Source organism: Ovis aries, chromosome 19 (assembly GCF_016772045.2).
Source record: "Ovis aries strain OAR_USU_Benz2616 breed Rambouillet chromosome 19, ARS-UI_Ramb_v3.0, whole genome shotgun sequence".
NCBI classification, from domain to species: domain Eukaryota; kingdom Metazoa; phylum Chordata; class Mammalia; order Artiodactyla; family Bovidae; genus Ovis; species Ovis aries.
Genome location: NC_056072.1, coordinates 7,002,315 through 7,024,327, shown reverse-complemented (window position 1 = coordinate 7,024,327; position 22,013 = coordinate 7,002,315). Strand labels below are relative to the sequence as shown.

The following is a 22,013-nucleotide window of genomic DNA, read 5'->3' as shown; positions in this document are numbered from 1 at the left end:
TCATTGTGGTTTTGATTTGAATTTCTCTAATAATTAGAGATGTTGAGCATCTTCTCATGTGTTTGGCCATCTGTATGTCTATTCTGGAGAAATGTCTGTTTAGGTATTCTGCCCATTTTTTGGTTGAGTTTTGTGTGTTTTTGGTCTGGATTAGCTGTTTGTGTCTTGTGTGTGTGTATACACACGTATACGTATATATATAAATACGTATATATGTATATAAACATATTTATTTATTTGGCTGCACTGGATCTTAATGGGATCTTTGATCTTCACTGGGGCATTTGGGATCTTTAGTTATGACATGTGGAATCTAGTTCCCTGACCAGGAATTGAACCTGGGTCCCCTGCACTGGTGATGTGGAGTCTTAGTCACTGGGCCACCAGGGAAGTTCTGAGCTGTTTGTATATTTGGAGATTAGTCTTTTGCCAGTTGCTTGGTTTGTAAATATTTTCTGCCATTCTGAGAGTTGTCTTTTCATCTTGTTTATGGTTTCCTTTGCTGTACAAATGCTTTTAAGTTTAATTAGGTCCACTTGTTTATTTTTGTTTTTATTTTCATTACACTAGGAGGTGGGTTGAAAAAGATCTTGTTAGAGTTTGTCAAAGAGTGTTCTGCCCATATTTTCTTTTTAGAGTTTTACAGTGTCTGACCTTATGTTTAGGTCTTTAATCCATTTTGAGTTTATTTTTGTGTATGGTATTAGGGAGTGTTCTAATTTCATTCTTTTACATGTAGCTGTCCAGTATTCCCAGCACCACTTATTGAAGAGACTGTCTTTTCTCCATTGTGTATTCTTGCCTCCTTTGTCATAGATTGGATGACTGCAGGTGCATGGGTTTATTTCTGGGTCCATCAATCAGTATTGCTGGTTTTGTGTCAGACCATACTGTTTTGATTACTGAAGCTTTGTAGTTTAGTCTGAAGTCAGGGAGCCTGATTCCTCCAGCTTTGTTCTTCTTTCTCAGGATTGTTTTGGCTATTTGAGGTCTTTTGTATTTTTATACAAATTTAAAATATTTTTGTTCTAATTCTGTGAAAAATACCATTGGTAATATCAAAGGGATTGCATTGCGTTTGTAGGTTGCTTTGGGCTTTCTTGGTGGCTCAGTGGTAAAGAATCTGCCTAGAATGTGGGAGACCTGAGTTCGATCCCCAGGTTGGGAAGATCCCCTGGAAAGGGGATGGCTACTCAGTTCAGTATTCTTGCCTGGAGAATTCCATGGATAGAGGAGCCTGGTGGGCTATAGTACGTGGGGTTGCAAAGAGTCAGACACGACTGAGCGACTGACACTTCCACTTTTTGGGTAGTACAGACATAGTCACCATATTGATTCTTTCAATCCAGGAACATGATACATCTCTCCATCTGTTTGTGTTGTCTTTGATTTCTTTGATCACTGCCTTTGTTTTCTGAGTACAGCTCTTCTGCCTCCCTAGGTAGGTTTATTCCTAGTTATTTTGTTCTTTTTTGTTGCAGTGGTAAGTGGGAGAAGGCAATGGCACCCCACTCCGGTACTCTTGCCTGGAAAATCCCATGGAAGGAGGAGCCTGGTAGGCTGCAGTCCGTGGGGTCGCGGAGAGTCGGATGCGACTGAGCGACTTCACTTTCACGCTTCACTTTCACGCATTGGAGAAGGAAATGGCAATCCACTCCAGTGTTCTTGCCTGGAGAATCCCAGGGATAGGGGAGCCTGGTGGGCTGCCGTCTATGGGGTCGCACAGAGTCAGACATGACTGAAGCGACTTAGCAGCAGCAGCGTGGTGTATCACACTGATTTGCAGATATTGAAAGATCCTTGCATCCCTGGGTTATATCCCACTTGACTATGGTGTATGATTTTTTAATGTTTGATTTAGTTTGCTAGTATTTTGTTGAGGAATTTTGTGTCTGTGTTCATCAGTAATACTGGCCAGTAATTTTCTTTCCTTTATGTTATTTTTGTTGGGTTTTGGTATCAGGGTGATGGTGGCCTCCTAGAGTGAATTTGGGAGTGTTCCTTCCTTTGCAGTTTTTTGAAAGAGTTTAGGAGAGGTGTTATCTCTTCTTTAAATGCTTGATAGAATTTACCTATGAAACCATCTGATCCTGGACTTCGATTTGTTGGGCCTTTTTAAATCTCAAGTTTCACTTTTCAGTACTTGTGATTTGTTTGTTGATATTTTTAGTTTCTTCCTGGTTCAGTCTTGGGAAATTGTACCTTTCTAAGAATTTCTCCATTTCTTCTAGGTTGTCCATTTTAATGGCATGTAGTTGCTTGTACCTGTTGCTTTTATGATCCTTTGTATTGTATTTTCTTTTTAAAAAAATATTTTTCCTCGCTTTCTGCGCCGGGCCTTGCTTGTGTCACTCGAGACCTTTCACTGCAGCACGTGAGCGCTCTAGTTGTGGTGCACAGGCGCAGTGGTTGTGACAGGCCAGCTTATTTTCTCTGGTGTGTGGGATCTCAGTTATCCAGCCATGGACTGAACCCATGTCCCCTGCATTGCAAGGTAGGTTCTTAACCGCTGGACCACCAGGGAAGTCCCAAACCTTTGTACTGCTGTGGTGTCTGGTGTAGCTCCTCCTTTCTGATTTTACTGATTTGGCCCTCTCCCTTTTTTTCTTGGTGAGTCTGGATAAAGGTTATCAATTTTGCCTGTCTTTTCAGGGAACCAGCATTTAGTCTCGGTGGTCTTGATCTCTGTTTCATTTATTTCTGCTCTGATCTTTATGATTTCCTTCTTTCCACTAAGTTTGGGTTTTGTTTGTTCTTCTTTCTCTAGTTGCTTTAGGTATAAGGGTTAGGTTCTTGAGATTTTTATTATTTCTTTTAACTTTTTTTAAGCTTAATATGTGTTTTTTATTGACATGGAGCTGACTTACAGTGTTTCGTGTGCACAGCAGGTGATTCAGCTATACATGTATGCATATATTTTTTGAAATTGTTTTCCATTATAGGTTATCACAAGATATTGACTATAGTTCTCTGTTCTATACAGTAAATCTTTGTTGCTTGTTGCATATCTGTTTTTTTATTAGAAATCTAGCATTCTAGTCATGCTAAGTCAAATGAGTGAAATAAAAAATCATAAATTTTTTAGTTAGACAAAAATTCATAAGTTTTCTAAAATGTACATATTATTTATGTATATGTGTATGTAAAAGCTTTTGAGATTCTTTTCTTATTTCCTGAGGTAAGACTGTACTGCTACAAACTTCCCTCCTAGGGCTGGTTTTGCTGCACCTCTTAGGGTTTGGATATTCGTGCCTTTGTTTTCATTTTGCTCTGGTGTTTTTTGATTTCCTTTTTGATTCCTTCAGTGATCCATTGGTTGTTTAGTAGCGTATTATTCAGCCTCTCCATGTCTGTGATTTTGGTAGTCTTTTTTCTCTTGTAGTTGATTTCTGATCTCATAGCATTATGACCAGAAAAGATGCTTGATGTGATTTCAGTTTTCTTAAATTTACTGAGGCCTGCTTTGTGGCTCAGCATGTGATCAGTCCTGGAGAATATTCCATGTGCATTTGGAAGAGTGGGTGTTCTGCTGGTTTTAGATGGAAGGCTCTGCAAATGTTAAGCCCATCTGATCTGATATGTCATTTAAGGCCTGTGTTTCCCTACTGATTCTCTGTCTGGGTGATCTGTCCATTGATGAAAGTGGGGTGTTAAAGTCCCCTGCTGTGCTGTGTTACTGTCGATTTCTCCTTTAACGGCTGTTAGTCTTTGCCTTATATTGATGTGATCCTGTGTTGGATGCGTATGTATTTACAATTGTTGTATCTTCTTCTTGGATTGGTCCCTTGGTCGTTATGTAGTGTCCTTCTTTGTCTTTTGTAGCAGTCTTTATTTTAAAGCCTGTTTGTCTGATATGAGTATTGCTTCTCTAGTTTTCTGTTGATTTCTATTTGCATGGAATACCTTTTCCATCTCCTCACTTTCAGTTTATATGTGTCCCTAAATCTGAAGTGGGGTCTCTTGTAGCAGCATATATACACGTCTCATTTGTTTTTGTGTTCATTTATTTATCTATGTCTTTGTAGTCACTTAACCAGTCTGTCTTTTCATCGGTTTTAGTCCATTTCCAGTTAAGCTAATTATTATTGATGTCTGTTTCTGTTGCCATTTTCTTAATTCTTTTGAGTTTTTCTGTAGGTTTTTTCCTTTCCTCCCTCTTTTGTTCTCCTGTGTTTGATGACTAACTCTGGCCTTGTGTTTGGCTTTGTTTTCTTTTGTGTGAGTGTATCTACTGTAGATGTTTGGTTTGTGGGTACCTTGAAGTTGCTTTTTAAAGTACATTTATTTGCTTCTGGCTGTGCTGGGTCTTTGCTGCTGCGTGGCTTTTCTCCAGTAGCTGGGAGCTACTCGAGTTGTGGCGTGCAGGGGTCTCATTGCGGCGGGTCTCATGTTGCCGAGCACAGGCTCTAGGGTGCACACGCTTAGGAGTCCAGGGCTGAGCGCTCAGTAGTGGCAGCTCCTGGGCTCTAGAGCACGGGCTTGGTAGCTGTGCCACCTGGGCTTAGCTGCTTCAGGGCACGTGGGGTCTTTGCAGATCAGGGATCGAACCACGTCTCCTGTGTTGGCAGGCAGATTCTTTACCACTGAGCCACCGGGAAAGCCCTACCTTGAGGTTTTGATAGAGCATTCTGTACATAAACAAGATTGTTCGAAGTTGCTGGTCTTTTAATTATAACTGCATTTCCAATATCCTGCGGGTATACTTTCCTCTTCTCACAATTGCTAGTTTTATAAGTTTTAATTTTTTGACTGTGCCGTGCAGCGTGTGGTGTCTTAGGTCCCTGACCAGGGATGGATCCCGTGGCCGCTGCATTGGAAGTGCAGCGTCTTAACCACTGGACGGCCAGGGACGTCCCACGATTGCTGGTTTTGATATCGTATTTGTATGTGGGTTATTTCCTGCTTTTACTGTATGTTAGACTTTACCACTTGTTATTTTGCACTTGTGATTTTCTTGTTTCTAGTTGTGTGGCCTTTTCTTTTCTGCCTGGAGAAGTTCCTTTAGCATTTGTTGCAAAGCTGGTCTAGTGGTGCTGAATTCTCTTAGCTTCTGCTTTTCTGTAAAGATTTTGATTTTTGCTTCGAATCTAAATGAGAACCTTGCTGGGTAGAGTATTCTTGGTTGTAGATTGTTCCCTTTCATCACATTAAATACAACTTGCCACTCCCTGCTGGCCTGCAGAGTTTCTGCTGAGAAATCGGGTGATAACCTTAGGGGAGTTTCCTTCTTTGTTAATTGTTGCTTTTTTCTTGTTGCTTTTAATGTTTCTTCGTTGTCTTTAGTGTTTGTTGGTGGATTACTCTGTGTCTGGCCATATTCCTCCTTGGATTGATCCTGCCTGGGGCTGTCTGTGCTTCCTTAACTCAGGTGGTGGTCTCCTTTTCCATGTTAGGAAAATTTTCAGTTACTCTCTCTTCAGATATTGCCTCAGGTCCTCTCTCTCTCCTCCTCCTCCTTCTGGGACCTTATAATGCGAATGTTGGTGCATCTGAAGTTGCCCCAGAGGTCTCTCAGGCCCTGTTCTTCTTTCTTGTTCTCTGTTCTGAGGCAGTGTTTTAGCCATTCTGCTGTCTTCTCCATTCTTGTGCCTCCTGCCCTTATGCTGCAGTTGGCTCCTTCTAGTGTATTTTTTCTACAGTTATTGTTTGTTTCTGTTTGTTCTTTAGTTTTTTCTAGGTCTTTGTTAAGTATTTCTTGTATCTTGATCTGTGCCTTCATTCTCTTTTTAAAGAAAGTCAGTTTATACTTGGCTGTGCTGGGCTTCATTGCTCTGCAGGCGCTTTCTCTGGTGCAGCACGTGGGGGCTGCTCATACTGAGGCGTGTGGGCTTCTCACTGCAGTGGCCTCTTGCGGAGCACAGGCTCCAGGTGCGTGGAGTAGGTGACGCGTGTGGACTTGGTGGCTGCTGGGGCACACAGGCTTAGCTGCTGTGTGGCATGAAACCTTCCCAGACCAGGGATCGAACTTGTGTCCCGTGTATTGGCAGGTGGATTCCTCTCCACCGCGCCGCCAGGGGTGTCCTGTTTCCATTCTTTCTCTGAGACTTAGGATCATCTTTAGCACCATCACTCTGAATTATTTCTCAGATAGATTGCCTGTTTCCCTAGTGGTTCTTGTGGGATTTTATGTTGTTTCTTCAGCTGGGAAGTATTCTGCTGTCTCATTTTATCTGACTTTCTGTGATTGCAGTTTCTGTCTTGAAGGCTGCAGAGAGGTAGTTCTTGCTTCTGCCGTCTGCCCCGTGGTGGGTGAGACTGAGAGACTTGTGCAGGTTTCCCGGTGGGAGGGACCTGTTCCTGCCTACTGGTGGGTAGAGCTGGAGCTTGTCCTTTGGTGGGCAGGGCTGTGTCAGGGGATATGTTTAGTGGGCAGCCTTCAAAAGACTTTAGGTTGTGTTTTTGCTGATAGGTTGGACTATTTTCCCACGCTGCTGGTCTCCAGCATTGGAGCTTACAAGCTGTTGGGAGGGGCCAGGTCCTGGAGAAAAAATGGCGGCTTCTAGGAGGGGTCCTGCCACTAAGTAGCCCCAGAGCTACCTCCACCAGTGTCTGTCCCTGCCGTGAGCCACAGCCACCCCTCGCCTCTGCAGGAGACCTTGCAATGCCAGCAGATGTGTCTGGCCCAGGCTTTCTGAGGCCGGTGCTTTTCCCCTTGTGTCCTGGCGCACACTAGACTTTGAGTGCGCCTTCGAAGAGTAGAGTCTGTTTCCTTCAGTCCTCTGAAGTTGCAGCCGTCAGCATCTGCTGGCCTTCAAAGCCAGACCCCTGGGGGCTCCTCCTCCCATTTTCAGATCCCCAGGCTGGTGAGCCAGAAGTGGGGCTCAGGACTGCCACTCCTGTGGGAGAACGTCAGGTTACAATTATTCTCTATTTTGTGGGTTGCCCACCTGGCAGGCATATGATCTGGTGTTACTATGATGGTGTCCCTTCCTACTGTGTCACTGTGGCTGCCGCTGTGTGTTTGGATGCAGAATTATCTTTTTGCATAGGTTCCAGGGTTTGTTTTTTCCTGTCAATGGTTTTTCAGCTGTTGTGATTTTGGTATTCTCGTAAGAGAAGATGAACTCATGTCCTCCTTCTCTGCCATCTTTTCTCAGAAGCTCCAGTTACATTTTGTTTTTGGGGAATTTTTTTTTTTTTTTGGCCATGCCTTTTGGCTTGTGGGATTTTAGTTCTCTGACCAGGGATTGAGCCTGGCAGTGAAAGCGTGGAGTCCTAACCACTGGCCTGCCAGGGAATTTCCTGGTTTGTCTTCAGAACTCCTTTGAAATATGACCCCTAAGAATCTAGTGTGTAAATGCAAGTTCATATAAACTATTTAGAGAATAATTTTAATATCATCACTAAGGAGTGCTTTATAGAAGGACTTTCATCTTAGTCTGTTTCAGTAGGAACTCTCTTCTTGTACAAGTCTGTGTTTACAGATCATAACCTGTTTGGCTGGCACACTTAATGCTGGTGTGTGTTTCGCCGCCAGTTGAAGGCCAAGGAAGTGAAGATAAGTCTTTCTTAAAGTTCGTAGATGACAGGTAGGTGCGTTCTTTCAGCATTGTTTGAAGCCACACAGGCCCTGTTGTCCTTCTTGCCACTTGAAAGATGCTGATTGTATACAGTGAAGTATGTATGTAGTTTTTCGTCTATTTTACTCTTTTAGGCTCTGTGTTTTGTTTTCCAAAAATAACTTGGAGGTTAGTGACATGTTTCTTGAATAGTTTGGCCATTAAAGATGATTTTTAAATGTCTCATCAATTCTGATAGGCATCCTGAATTTTAACACTTTGATCCTTCTAATTGCATAATACAATAAAGAGAGAAAGTTCATGATGGACTTAGTATCTTCAAACTTATTTCAGCTTGGCTGTAGCCAGGCAGTTGAATACTGATGGCTCTGTACAGTGACTGGAAAGTTTTCCTAAGTTTAGTGAAGGAGGTATTTTTTAGGATCTGTTACTGATGAGTTTTATAGGTAATAGTCAAACATCGTAGTGGATTGTGGTAAAGGCTCAGGATAAGCGATGACAGATGAGGTGTAGTTCCGGAAGTAGAGACTCCACGTGGCTGTAAGATAAGAGTGTCGTTGCGAGCTCCGGAGCCCGCGTGCTGCCGCTACTGCAGCCTGTGCGCCTAGAGCGGTACCTCTCAGCAGAAGCACCACCGCAGCGAGCAGCCCGTCTCCCGCCACTGGAGGGCAGCCCCTGCTCTGCACAGCTGGAGGGAGCCCATGTGTAGCAGGGCAGATGCAGCGCAACCGGAAAAGGATGACGGTGCTAAGGGATCTTCTGTGACCAGGACCGATGCTGTGGAGTGAATGTGTCCCCCCAAATTCTCGTTGAGAGTCTAACCCCAGTGTGATGGCATTAGGGGGTGGGGGTCTTTGGCAGATGATTAGCTTATGAAGGTGGAGCCCTCGTGAATGGGATTGGCATCCTTACAAAAGAAATGCCAGAGGGCTGTCTCACCCTTCCTGCCATGAGGGTACACAGCGAGAAGACTGTTCCTGACCCAGGAAGCCAGGCTTTCTAGACAGACACGCCAACACAGCGAGAAGACTGTTCCTGACCCAGGAAGCCAGGCTTTCTAGACAGACACGCCAACATCTTGACCCTGGACTTCCCAGCCTCCAGAACTGTTAAATGTCTTTTGTTGAAAAGTCACCCAGCCTGAGGAGACGGAGATGTGGTTCCTGGCGTTTCTCACGTGTGTACGTTCGGCTGTGCCGGGTCTCCACTGCTCTGTGCAGGCTCTCTCTGGGTGCAGAGCGTGTGGCGTTTCTTACATGTGTACGTTTGGCTGTGCCGGGTCTCCACTGCTCTCTGCAGCCTTTCTCTGGGTGCAGAGCGTGCGGTCCGCTGGGAGTTATGCGCAGGCCCCTCATTGCACTGGCTTCTCCGGTTGTGGAGCGCAGTCTCTAGGCACAGTGGGTTCAGTAGTTGCGACACACAGGCTCAACAGTGCCAGCTTGCAGGCTCTGGAGCGTGGCGCAGGGGTTGTGGAGCGTGGGCTTAGTTACTCTGCAGCATCTGGAGTCTTTCTGGACCAGGGATCGAACTTGGGTCACCTACAGTGGCAGGCAAATTTTTATCTACTGTGCCACCAGCGAAGTCCTGGTTTCGATGAGCCAGCGGACAGTGCCTGGTAAGAATGGGGTAATTTCTTTCCTGTAAGCATCTTAAATGCAAGGAGTTCATACCCTACTGCTGTTGGGAGAACCTGCTCAGAGGATGTTGGAAGAAGGGGGCGGACGTGACTCACTGAAGCACACAGATAGGCCAACGCACTGCGGTGACGTGGGCGTGTGTTGCTGGAGGACAGAGGGGGCTGTTGACCAGAATTCTGGAGGCGGGAGTCTAGAGGATACTAAGCTGAGACCAGAGAGATAAGGTAGGGTTCTCCAGGTGTGGTGCGGGGAAGTTCTGGAAAGAAGTGACAGCGCGTGTGAAGCTTCAGAGTTGCGAGAACGAGGCCTCTCTGCTGCCCTGGAAGAAGTTATGAGTGGCTGGAGCCTCACGTGGGGGTGGTGGGACATGATGAGAGAGAGGCAGGAAAGGGCAGGGGGCTTTGTAAGGGATGGTGACCTTTCCTGTTGGCTCTGTACTGTGAGGATAGCAGGAAGACCCTTAAGGATTTTTTTCTGACATTTTAATGAGAATTCCAAACATAACAGAAAAGTTGAAGGCATTTTACAGTTAGTACTTATGTACCCAAACCCGATTCTGCTATTAATATTGAACTGTTTTTGCCTTATCATATAACCATGCAACCATGAAGAAAAAATTCATTTCAAAGTAAATCGCACATATTGGCTTATTTCCCTCTAAATGCTGTTAACTAGAATCCCTTTCAGGGTCTTAAGAGAGTGAGTGGCATGATTGTTTTGGGAAGATTACTCAGCTGTAGGATGTGGAATGGATTAGAGTGTGGTATGAACTTGGTGAATGTTCACTTTGGAGTGGTAGGTTTATCTAGTGAGAGGAGAGAGCTGGGAGGTGGCTGTGGGTTAAGGGAGAAAAAGCAGCCTAACATGGATGTGATTGGAAAATGGGTATAACCCTAGAACAAGACTGTACCCCAGTTGAGCTTTCTGGAAATACTAGGGAACAAATGAGATTTTGTTTACATGTGCCTTTATTGCTCTTTTTAGGAAATCTGTTTTCAGTTGTCCACATTTGTCACCAAGACAAATCATATCAGAGTTCATTTATTTATTTATTTATTTTAAATAAAAGGGACAGCAGCAGAAAATGGTCATTATAATTGAGGCTTAAGATTTATTTTAAAACATATAATATATTAATATTTACTTTTTCAGCCAACTGTTTAACTTCCAAATGTCATTAATGTTGATGAGGGGAGAAATTTTGTTCCCGAAAAGATTTTCTTTAGCAAGCAAAGTGCATCTTCAAACATCTTGAGAATCTTCTCTCTTAGATTTAGAATATTCTCACTTTTAAAGGTTATTTTTGCTGTCCTGGGCCTTCGTCGCGGTGAGAGGGCTTTCTCTGGGATCGTCGGGGGTGAGAGGGCTTTCTCTGGTGGCCGTCGGCGGTGGGAGGGCTCTCTCTGGTGGCCGTCGCAGTGAGAGGGCTTTCTCTGGTGGCGGTGGGCGGGAGCTGTTCTCCGGTGGAGGTGCTTGTGGTGGTGTTTCTTGTTGCAGAGCCTGGGCTCTGGGTGCTCGCCTTTGGCATTTGTGGCAGGCAGGCTCAGTTCTCGTGACCCCCGCGTTGCCAGGTGGATGCTGCACCAGCGTACCGCCAGGGAAGTCGCGCTTTTGAGAAGGCTGACTTGCCTTCTCTGGGGAGGCCTGGACGGCTGTCACTGTGCCCCACGGTGTTTGTGGCTGTGGGCTGGCCTGTTCCTCATGTAAGCAGAGAGGATGTCATTGGAGTTCCTTATAGCCTGTGTGTGTATATTTACTGTTCTTTATTCTCATTGTGAGCACTTGCAATTTATTACCAGAAATGAGAAATGTCAGAATCCAGGGTCGGGGGGTGGTGGGGAAATCTCTACCATATTTACCATAGTACGTTTATTTGACAGTATTCTCTTTTTCAAATTTAATGTAAAATTTTTCTTAAAATGAATCCCCAAGGTTTAAAATTACAGGAGAAAAGAAATTACCAGTATAGTAAAACAAACGTCATTCCTGGTCCTTAGACGTAGAATCAGGAAAGTGGGAACATAACCACCCATCACTCAAAGGCAGTTGAGAGAGAGGAATGCGTTAAATTGCTTTTCTTCTGAAAATAAATGGCCCCTGGAAGCAGGAATACCTTATTATTTTTTCATAAGACAAATAATAAGCAGTATGTTTAATTGTTTTCTGAAGATTTAGTTTGTGTGTGTGTGTAGTATATTGGAAAGTGGACACTTAAATATCTGACTGCCCTGGGTCTTAGTTGTGACACTTGGAATCTTTAGTTTTGGCATGTGAACTCTTAGTTGCAGTTTGTGAGATCTAGTTCCCAGCCAAGGATGGAGCCCAGGTCCCCTGTACTGGGAGCGCAGAGTCTTAGCCATTGGACCACCAGGGAAGTCCCAAGGAAAGAGGGTGTTTTGGAGTTCAATTTTTTATCACTTCAGACCCTGACCTTGTCATTTCCTAACTATTTGAGACTTTGGATAAGACATTTAATAGTTCTGAACCCTAGCATCCTCAGATGGGAGGTAACCATCATGCCCCCAGAGATGTGGCTGTGTTGGAATTAGACTGTTGGTTAAATGCATATGATGGATGTGAGAGATGGACCATAAAGTGAGTGGAGCGCTGAAGAATTGATGCTGTTGAACTGTGGTGTTGGAGAAGACTCTTGAGAGTCCCTTGGACTGCAAGGAGATCCAACCAGTCAATCCTAAAGGAGATCAGTCCTGAATATTCATTGAAAGGACTGATGCTGAAGCTGAAACTCCAATACTTTGGCCACCTGATGCGAAGAACTGACTCACTGGAAAAGACCCTGATGCTGGGAAAGATTGAAGGCGGGAGGAGAAGGGGACGACAGAGGATGAAATGGTTGTGTTAGGTAGGTAGAACAGGGAAAAGGAGTCCGAAATGGCAGTGGCTATAAGACAAGGAAGGGAAAAGCCTGCGAAAATGAAACAAAAGAAGGTCCAAGGACCGGGAGTGAGGACCTCAGGTAAAACAGACAACACTCCTGGCTGGCCCAATTTACACAGGACAGGCCCAGGGAGAGATGAACATATAAATAGAGGAGCCAGAGCCAGCTCGCTCTTCCGCGCGCTGGGGCCCTCTTCTCCTCGTGTCTTTAGATTGACGTGCCCTCACCCCTCGAAGATGGATTTTCCTGCCATCTTCTAAATAAAATAGAGCTGTAACACTGAGCTGTAACACTGATTTGTCTAAGAGCTATAACATGGTCCATTCGAGACCTGAGAGCTATAACACGGTCTATCCAAGACCTGAGAGCTGTGACACGCCGAGGGGGCGTTAATGTCCGTCCCTCCAAATTTTTGTTGTGACGAGACAAAGAATCAAGGAGCATACACTCGCGTGACAGCTGGATGGCATCACCGACTCGATGGACGTGAGTTTGGGTGAACTCTGGGAGTTGGTGATGGACAGGGAGGCCTGGCGTGCTGCGGTCCACGGGGTCGCAGAGTTGGACGCGACTGAGCGACTGAGCCGACCGAGACGCGTACAGTCGGCCATCGGTGTTTGCTGCCGCTGCTGCTTCCATGGAGACGGAGGCAGAGGTTACTGATGGTTCTGACTGCTCAGGATGTGGGTGAACAAAGGTGAATGACAGTCTTAATTTTTCTTGCATAGGAGCGTGTTGATGAGCTTGAAATTTCACCCCTTTTCTATCCTAACTTCTGAGGCTTTTGCATTTCAAAGCCATTAATACACAGTAAATAGTAATACATGGGCTTCCCTGTGGCTCAGCTGGTGAGGAATCTGCCTGCAGTGTGGGAGACTGAGGTTGGACCCCTGGGTTGGCGAGATCCCTGAAGACGGGGAGAGCTGTCCACTCCAGTATTCTGGCCTGGAGAATTCCCTGGATTGTATAGTCTGTGGGGTTGCAACAGAGTCAGACACAGCTGAGCGACTTTCACTTTCAGTACATAATAAAGTTTAAAAACCCTCCCTGTGGTTAAGAGGACAAAATTTGTATCTTTCATTCTCGGGTTTGTGAAAGTTGTGTTACTATTTTGCCGCATTTTTTCTTGTTTGTGACAATTTGTCAGTGGCTGCTTTGTAGGCGGCTCAGGAATATACCTTCCATTGTGACGAGTTAGTACGTACCGGGGACGTGGCAGTCGTCAGCATACAAAAATGCCTGGTCCTCTGGAGTTTTGGGTGAGAGAGAGACTAAGCAAAAAAAACCAACCTATATTATGTGAGTAAGTTCAGTGGAGAAAAATAAAACACACAGGAGGAGTGTTGAGAGGTTGTGATTTTTTTTTTACCCCCTAAGGTTGTGAGTTTAAATACAGTGGTTAGGAACAGTTTACCTGAGGACATGATATTTGAGGGAGGTTGGGAGGAAGCTTAGGTAACAAACTTAACATAAATTTCTGAAGAGTATGTTCTGAATAGGAGGGAACAGTGGATCAAAGCCTCGAGGTTGGAATGTTACGTGAATAATTAGGTGGCAAGATAAGAATACTGCTTTTATGCATATTGCCCCTTGAGTTATTCATGGGACCTCTAAATGGGGATGAACAATAAGTAGTTGAGCAGCTGAGACTGGAAGGAAATCTGAGAGTCACTGGATTATAGGTGGTATTGAAGTCTTGTGTGGAGATTCTCTTGGACTTGTATGTAGAATGAGGAGAACTGGGCTCTGAAGAAGGAACCCTGGGAAACACAAACGTAGGGCCGACCGCTGAAGGCAGGTGGGACAAGAGCAGCGGGGGGCACGGCACAGGCTTCTCTGCCTTCTGCGTCTGCTTCTCTCTGCCAACGCCCCGCCAGCGCAGCCTTGGGTCCAGCTGCCCCACCCCCGCCCGCCTCTCGCTAGCACTCCACTAATGGTCCAGTATGGTAAGTCCCCTGCGTATGAACAAGTTCTGTTCTGAGAGCTCGTTTATAAGTTCAGTTTGTTCCTAAGTCCAACAGAGTTAGCCTAGGTACCCAGCTAACAAAGTTGTCTATAGAGGACTGCGCTGTAACAGGTTTATAATACTTTTCACATAAATTATATGTATGGAAAAAATAAACACACAAAATAAAGAAAACGTTTAATCTTATAGTACGGTACCTTGCCTGCAGTGCAGGAGACCCAGGTTCAATCCTTGGGTTGGGAAGATGCCCTGGAGAAGGAAACAGCAGCCCACTCCAGTGTTCTTGCCTGGAAAAATCCCATGGACAGAGGAGCCTGGCGGGCTACGGTCCATGGGGTTGCACAGAGTTGGACACGGACTGAGCGACTGACTAATCCTTGTCCCCTGTACAGTGGTGCAGTGCAGGGTCTGGCACTGAGTGAGGAGGCAGTAAGAGTTACTGGCTGGAGGAGGGAGAGGAGGTGGGAGATGGTAGAGCTGAAGAATGTTGGCGATGGGAGACAGGGAACAGGCTGCAGTTTCACTCAGCCTGATGTTGATGGAAGACACACTCACAGTTTTGAAAGTTTGCAACTTGGAGGTTTGTATGTAGGGGGGTTACTGTATCTAGTCTCCTTACTCTCAAACTTACCTTTTCAGTCACCCTTCCACACTTTTCCGATAGCAGTCTTTCTAAAATGCTTAAATACCACCAGGGACTCTTCACGATAAAGTCTAACTACCAGACTGGCGTAGGATGCCCTTCATAATCTCACATTCCCTCTTTGTACTCACTTTCTGGCCCCTTTCTTTCTCACATCGTACATTTCTTGCATTCAAATTATCTGTCTTTTCTAGAAGGACACTTCTTTGCCTCCAGGCTCAGCATGTGTTTCCCTACTTCTTGGAATGAGTAACTCAGTATGGTTCATGAACACTACAAGGTTTGACTGAAATATTACCTTCTCTCAAAACCCTTTTTGACTTCCAGGCAAAACCAGAGTCTTCTTCGGGCTGGCTTCCTGGTGGTTGCCCATCTCTGGTGTAGTCCTGGTGACAGTGTCTTGAAATCCTCTTCTGTTTGTTTTTCCCTCTCCAGTTTATGAGCTCGTGGGACAGCAGCTCTGACCTGTGGATCTTTGTATTCCTGATGCTTGGCTTAGTGTAGTGAATGTCTATGCAGCGGTTCTCAAAGTGTGGTCCTTGGACCAGTAGCATCAGCAACAAGCTCCCAGGCTTGTTGGAAACGCAGATGTGTGGGCCCCACCCCAGGCTTACTGAACCAGGAAGCCAGGAGGCGAGGCCCAGCAGTGTGTTTTAACAAGCCCCCCAGGGGAGGGAGTCTGATGCATTTTTAAGAACCATTAATCCAGTGAAGTGAATGATGGTAAACAAACTATGAACCCTTCCACTTTTATACAGACCTTAGAAAAAGGAAGCAGTCACACTATAGTAGTGGCTGCAAGAACTTAGAATTGTAAGCATATGTCCTTATGATTGACAGTATATGTATGTGCGTGTGTGTATATTTTTAAATCATTTGTTTGACTTCTCTGCATGGCATGTGGAATCTTGGTACCCTGAGCAGGGATCGAACCTGTGCCCCCTGTATCGGAAGTGCAGAGTCTTAATCACTAGTTGTTGTTGTTCACTTGCTAAGTCATGCCTGACTCTGCAGCCCCATGGGCCGCAGCATGCCAAGCTCCTCTGTCCTCCTCTATCTTCCAGAGTTTGCTCAAACTCCTGTCTGTTGAGTCGGTGATGCCATCCAACCATCTCATCCCCTGTCATCCCCTTCTCCTTTTGCCTTCAGTCTTTCCCAGCATCAGGGTGTTTTCCACTGAGTCGATTCTTGGTATCTTCACTCTTCTCATAACCAATAGACTGTTAGGGAAAATCCCACAATTGATAATATTGTTGATATGTTGGGAGAGTGTGTAATTTCCTCGGGTCTGTCTCACTGCACCAAAAATTTGAAATGGCTGACTGGTGTTAAAGCTCCGTTACAGCTCAGCTTTATTTGGCGGACCAGTGTTACAGCTCAGTTACCGCTCAGTTTTACTTGGTAAGCAGAGGAACATACATCCTTGAGGTGTGAGGTGGGCCGACCCAGAAGAAGACAGGCTCAGTTTGGCGCCTCTGTGTATAGGTTTCTTCCTCCCCGAGCCTGCTGTGTGTAAAGTGGCCTAGCCAGGAGGGCTGTTTGTTCCACCTGAGGCTCTCACTCTGGTCCTCGGAGTTTCTTCCGTTCATTTTCTTGGGCCTTTCCTTTCTTCGTCTTTTAGCCACCGCCACTGTTTTCCAATTCTGACTACCTAACAGTATCATGAATTTGGAGTTCTGACCTGATACTATTTACAAGCCTTTAAAGTTAGAATTAGATAAACTAAAAGGAAGACAAAAACTTACAACTTAAGGAATCACTCATCGTCTCACCATAGATGACCAAATTATCAGTGATTCTTTCTAACTGATGTTATTGTGGTTTTATTCTTTTTGTTTATGCTTAAGATCATCTGCAAGTATATGTATGTATTTTTTATTCAGAAATGTTTATATATATTTGAAATGTTTAAAAAAAGTTGAAACTAACTCAAGTTTTTCGACCCTTCTAAACATACCCTTTCACTTTCTAACATCTAAAATGGAAATTAAAGAGATAAGCTAAATCCTGGGTCATATTAAGTGAAGTTTTACCTCACTAATTACTGCCTGTTTTTATGTACTTTGAAAATATAGTGCCTGATGACTCGTATCTACTCTTACAGTGCCACACAGAATAGTCTCACTGCCTTGAAAGTCCGCTGATCTTGCCAAGGACCCTCTTTTAAAGCAAGGTCTCCTAGATCTCACTGTGATGTAGGCTGCTTTATGTCTGTTGCTCGTGCCCACTTAGTTGACTAGATATAAATTCTTAAATTTTGTTTTATAGTTCTTGAACTACAAAAGCAGATTTGTATATATAGAGATTTCCTTGGCGGTCCAGTGGTTAAGACTCTACACTTTCAGTGCAGAGTTAGATCCCTGATGCACCATGCAACCAAAAAAATATATGTATATAAAGTAAATGCCATAAAAACTGTAAAACTGATAACATTCAAATTAGTAATCAGTATAACGAACGATGTTTTGCTGAAATTAAATAAGTTTCATAGTAAACTGAAGTCTGTGTTTTCATTTTCACTGGTTGAATTTATGATTTTTAAGTGTGATCATCACGGAATGTATGTCATTATCATAGTTATGCTGTTTCCAACCCAGTCTGCTATTTTGATGGACTCTTTATTTTGTTGTTTCGTCTGCACCACGTGGCTTATGGGATCTCAGTTCCCTGACCAGGGATTGACTCCAGCTTCAGGAGGGGAAGCACTGAGTCCTAAACACTGGACCACCAGGAGATTCCCTTGGTGGATCATTTTAATAGTGTATTGCAAAAATAGCACTGAAAAATAAGTACTCTTTTTAATGGCAAGTTCTTTATTGCTTAGTTAAGGCTACACTGACTGCTCTCCTGAAAATAGTTTTCTTCCATGCATCTGTTTAAATACAGGTTTTTTCCCAAGCATCTGTTTAAATGCTGGCTTCCCTGGTGGCTCAGCAGTAAAGAGTCCACTTGCAATGCAGGAGACACAGGTTTGGGTCCTGCGTGGGGAAGAGGCCCTGGAGTAGGTAATGGCAGCCCACTCCAGTGTTCTTGCCTGGAAAATCCTATGGACAGAGGAGCCTGGCGGGCCACAGTCCACGGGGTCCCTGAGAGTCGGACGTGACTGAAGCGAGTGAACAACAATAGCAAAGGCCACACTTATGCTGTGAAGTGCTGAGAAATGGTGTAAAACCAAGAGGAGCAGTGCAGCTGAAAGCAGCACTGCCTTCGCTGGGCCACTTTCTTGTGAGTCTGGCTTGCCCCTGTGGCGACTCCGCTCTGTTCTGTCTGCGTCACTTGGCCTTAGCTTGGCACCGGTAGGATGGCAAACCCCGACGCACAGGTGGCTACTGCAGTTTCTCGACAGCTTTGACAGCTAAAGATAGCTAGAAGACCCAGGAGATAAATAGTTTCTTAAATGCTTAACATGAAAATTGAAAATAATTTTGAAATTCTCAGAGAACTCACGAATCTGTAGAAATAAGTCCTTAAATCCAAGAAATTCATTTTTATTAAGTACTAATAACATGGTATTGGCAATAACAAAAGAAGTCCATGAAATAGTAACATGTAGTATTTAAAGAAAGTGTAAGTAAAGTTGCTCAGTTGTGTCTAACCATGGGATTTTCCAGGCAAGTGTCCTGGAGTGGGTTGCCATTTCCTTCTCCAGGAGATCTTCCTGACCCAGGGATCAAACCTGCCTCTCCCACACTGCAGGCAGACACTTTACCATCTGAGCCACCAGGAAAGCCCCAATATTAAAAAAACTTTTTAAAAAAACCTTCCACCAAACCATCAAATAGCTGGCCTGGTTTTAAGCTTCTGAAATTTGTGCCAGGTTTAAGTCGCATGATTTCTTGCTATTAATATTTTTTAAGCCTGCAGTTTTTATCTATTCTACATTCTCTCTAACCCTTGTTCTTGCTCACCTCACTACCCCCAAGTTACTCACCCCTCTCCTTTGCTACTTATTTCTTAGGGCTTCATGATTTGGCTGAGGCCAGTCACAGGTCCCTGTCCTGGTCAGTTTTTTCCTATTACCTTCCTTCTTGAGTGGCCCTTGGGTGTGTGCATGTGATGCCAACTGGACCAACTAAACGTCTTTACCTGAGAGTCTTCAGACTGAAAGCTGACCGAGAGAGTGTTTTATTCCTTGTAGCTTGAATGAGGATGGTGTAAAAGTTGAGCTTCTTAAAATATGGCCACAGAGGAGATCATTTGTAATAGAAGAAATAGAGGCTTAGCAAGAGGAGTGGAGATAATGGACAGAGAATCATGGGGTGAAGTCTGCATCTTCTCCTGTATAGTTCCCTACTCATCTTGTGGCAAATCACCCTCTTGGTTGAAGCTAGTTCCAGTTGGTTTTTTCACTCATCACACTAGGAAGCACCCTTAAATAGTCCGTATTATAATTTTAAAGATCTGTCCTTTTTACAGGTGAAGATGGAGCTGGAAAAACAAGCTTAATAAGAAAAATTCAGGGAATAGAGGAGTACAAGAAAGGAAGAGGATTGGAATATTTGTACTTAAATGTTCATGATGAAGACAGGGACGGTGAGTGTCGTTCACTTGTAATTGATTTTCCTGGTTTCTTTCTTCAGGTTGCGCTGCTGTCCATATGAAGATTAGTCTTCGACTTTTCTTAGCGTCATTTATTTTACCAGGATCCGTATTTCATGCCAGTCTGTGAATAGTTTAGGGCATACTTTTATTGGTTTGGGATTGGGATCCGTAGGGTGGTATTTTTAAACATCTTAAGGTATTGGTATGTGAACTTTAGCTTTCTCGCTGACCTTGAATAATCTGTTTTTCAGTTCCTTTTCTCCCCTGTTTAGTGAAATAAGTCTTCTGTGAACGTTCTGCCCTCGCTTTTCTGTCTTCTCATTTTCTGACGAGAGAATGTCGCCTGCTTCCCAGCTTTTTGCGTCTGACCCGCCGTCTTTGCCTTCTGCAGGCCACTTGCTTTCTCATTTTTGTATATAGTGTCTTGAATATGCATGGCTCTATCTTCTGATGGTGAGAATAGAAACAGCGATTCAGTCTGTGGCTTGGGATTGAGAAATTCGAAGGAGAGGATGCTCGTTTTCTGTGTTGGCAGTTAAATCATTTTCTTGAGTATTTGTTAGGAATTAACTGAATTGGTAGATGTCACCTAAGTAGTTGAACCTTGCCAAAGGAAACCTCTCCTGTGGAGCTTCCCTAAAATGCCAAGTAGTATTGTGAGTTGGATGATGAAATGACTTTATCTTGTTGCCTTGGTAACCTTCTTCGTCTTTTGCAGATCAAACAAGATGTAATGTATGGATCTTGGATGGAGACCCCTATCACAAAGGCCTCCTTAAATTCTCACTGGATGCCATTTCTCTGAAGGACACTTTAGTTATGCTGGTTGTTGACATGTCAAAGCCTTGGACTGCTTTGGATTCTTTACAAAAATGGGCAAGTGTTGTTAGAGAACATATTGACAAATTGAAAGTTCCTCCTGAAGAAATGAAAGAAATGGAACAAAAGTGTGAGTAGTCTAGACAATACAGATTTCGGAGACAAAATTTCCCAGTTGACTTTCGTGATTGTTAGGAATTCTTGAGTTTGAAAAAGGTTTGACGAAGGGAAACATAATGTGAGTGCCGCCTTTGAAATTCAGTTTGGATGACGTGCTAGGTTTTAATATAGCTTTACACTGGAGACATACGCATGATGGCAGACTCTTCTGAAGAGGCGCCCTTTCTTCTTTGCCAAAAGGCCGTATGTGCTCATTTGAAGAGCAGTATTTCAGGATAAATTCTGAGTCTTTCTGCAGCTGCTCATTTTCAGTAGTTTAGTTTCTTGATAAGTGGAACAATCTTCTTAACCTTGTCAAAATGAAGTGTGTCCACAAGGATGCTAACACTATAACATAAAGATGTTAAGCTATTTTTATGGTTTATGAAGTACATAATATATTTTGTATGTGCCCACATAAATTGGAAATTTTCATGGAAATGATGAAAATAATATGGGTCATTTCTGACAAGCTGTAGGCCAGTCACAATTCTTTATTTCACTGAGAGCGCTTCATAGGTCAGTGTTGCCCTTCGTTTAAGGAAATATACAGATGGTACGCTGCTGCTGTTTGCTGTCCTTAGCTGATGACTTTTAGGGGAAATTGGACAGCTTCCTGAAATTTATATGCATGGAAACAGTACAAACTTAAGAGAAAGTATATCCTGAATCATTGGGAAAGATATCCAACTGCTTTTAATCTGTACCTTTCTTCTCTTTTTGGCCATTGCCTATGGAGCTTTTTCCTGCCTCTAAGTTTCTGCCATAAGGTGGTTCTCAGTCTGTGGCCCCACGACCGGCAACAGTACAGCTGGGAGTTTGTTAGAAACACGCATTCTCAGGCCCTACCGTAGACTGCTGAGTGAGAAGCTTCCGGTGCGTGCTCAAATTTGAGAACCACTGTGAGGTTGCAGCCTCTGATTTGAAGGGCAGTACAGGTGTGCGTGGGCTTCCCGGGTAGCTCAGCAGTGAAGAAGTAACCGGTGATGCAGGAGATGCCGCTGGCTCGATCCCTGGGGTCGGGAGGATCCCCTGGAGGAGGGCGTGGTAACCCACTGCAGTATCCTTGCCTTGGAGAATCCCACGGATGGAGGAACCTGTGAGGCTACAGTCTGTGGGGTTGCACAGAGTCGGACCTGACTAAGCAGCTGAGCACGCGTGCACAGAGGTGTGCACGTGCCCCTGCGTTCCTGCAGGAGCCACGATGAGCTCTTCAGGATACCCTCTTCCTTGACCTCATGTCCGTTAGCGTTTCCCTCCTCTGGGATTCTGTATAATATTCCGTCATACACTTACTATCCTGTGCTGTCGTTTGGCTTTAAACATGAAAATCAGTCATGTGGAAATCCCTGTGTGTATCTATCATTGGTTCCTTAAGAATTCTTCGACAAGGAATTACTGAATCAAAGTATACTTTGTTAAGGCCCTTGGTATATTCACCGTAGCTTTTCTTTTAGTGAAGGTTTGATAGTTTTGCAGATGAGTTCTAAACATTTATCAGTTTTGGTAATACCTCATTAGTTCTTATGGGAGTGGTAGAATAAATATGGCTCAAGATTGCGCCTAGATAGAAAGACGCGAAGAAAATGTTTAGAGAGAAGTTACTATTAGAAAGTCACCTGGAACCATCGTTTAAATTGCGGACCCCCCTCCCCGACACACAGTCATCTTCTCCTGTATCCTGTCAAGTGCCCTTTGTGAGGTGGAGAGGAAGAGGGACAAAGCTCAGTTGTGGCTTGCCCACAGCCATTTGCCCAGATGAGCCAGGCCTGCATTGAACCCCACTCTTTGGAACCACTCAGCGTTTATTCTGCCACCTGATAATTAA

The 22,013-nt window shown here is 44.2% G+C and overlaps 1 protein-coding gene across 1 annotated transcript in view; it reads left to right on the top strand.

The window, feature by feature from the left end:
* The window catches only part of DYNC1LI1 (dynein cytoplasmic 1 light intermediate chain 1), a 53,161-nt gene that overhangs the window by 16,232 nt on the left and 14,916 nt on the right, over nucleotides 1–22,013 (top strand). Inside the window, exons 3-4 of the mRNA XM_027957947.3 lie at nucleotides 19,082–19,198; nucleotides 19,926–20,156. Of these exons, the coding sequence (XP_027813748.1) occupies nucleotides 19,082–19,198; nucleotides 19,926–20,156 (348 nt within the window). The remainder of the gene's footprint in view (nucleotides 1–19,081; nucleotides 19,199–19,925; nucleotides 20,157–22,013) is intronic.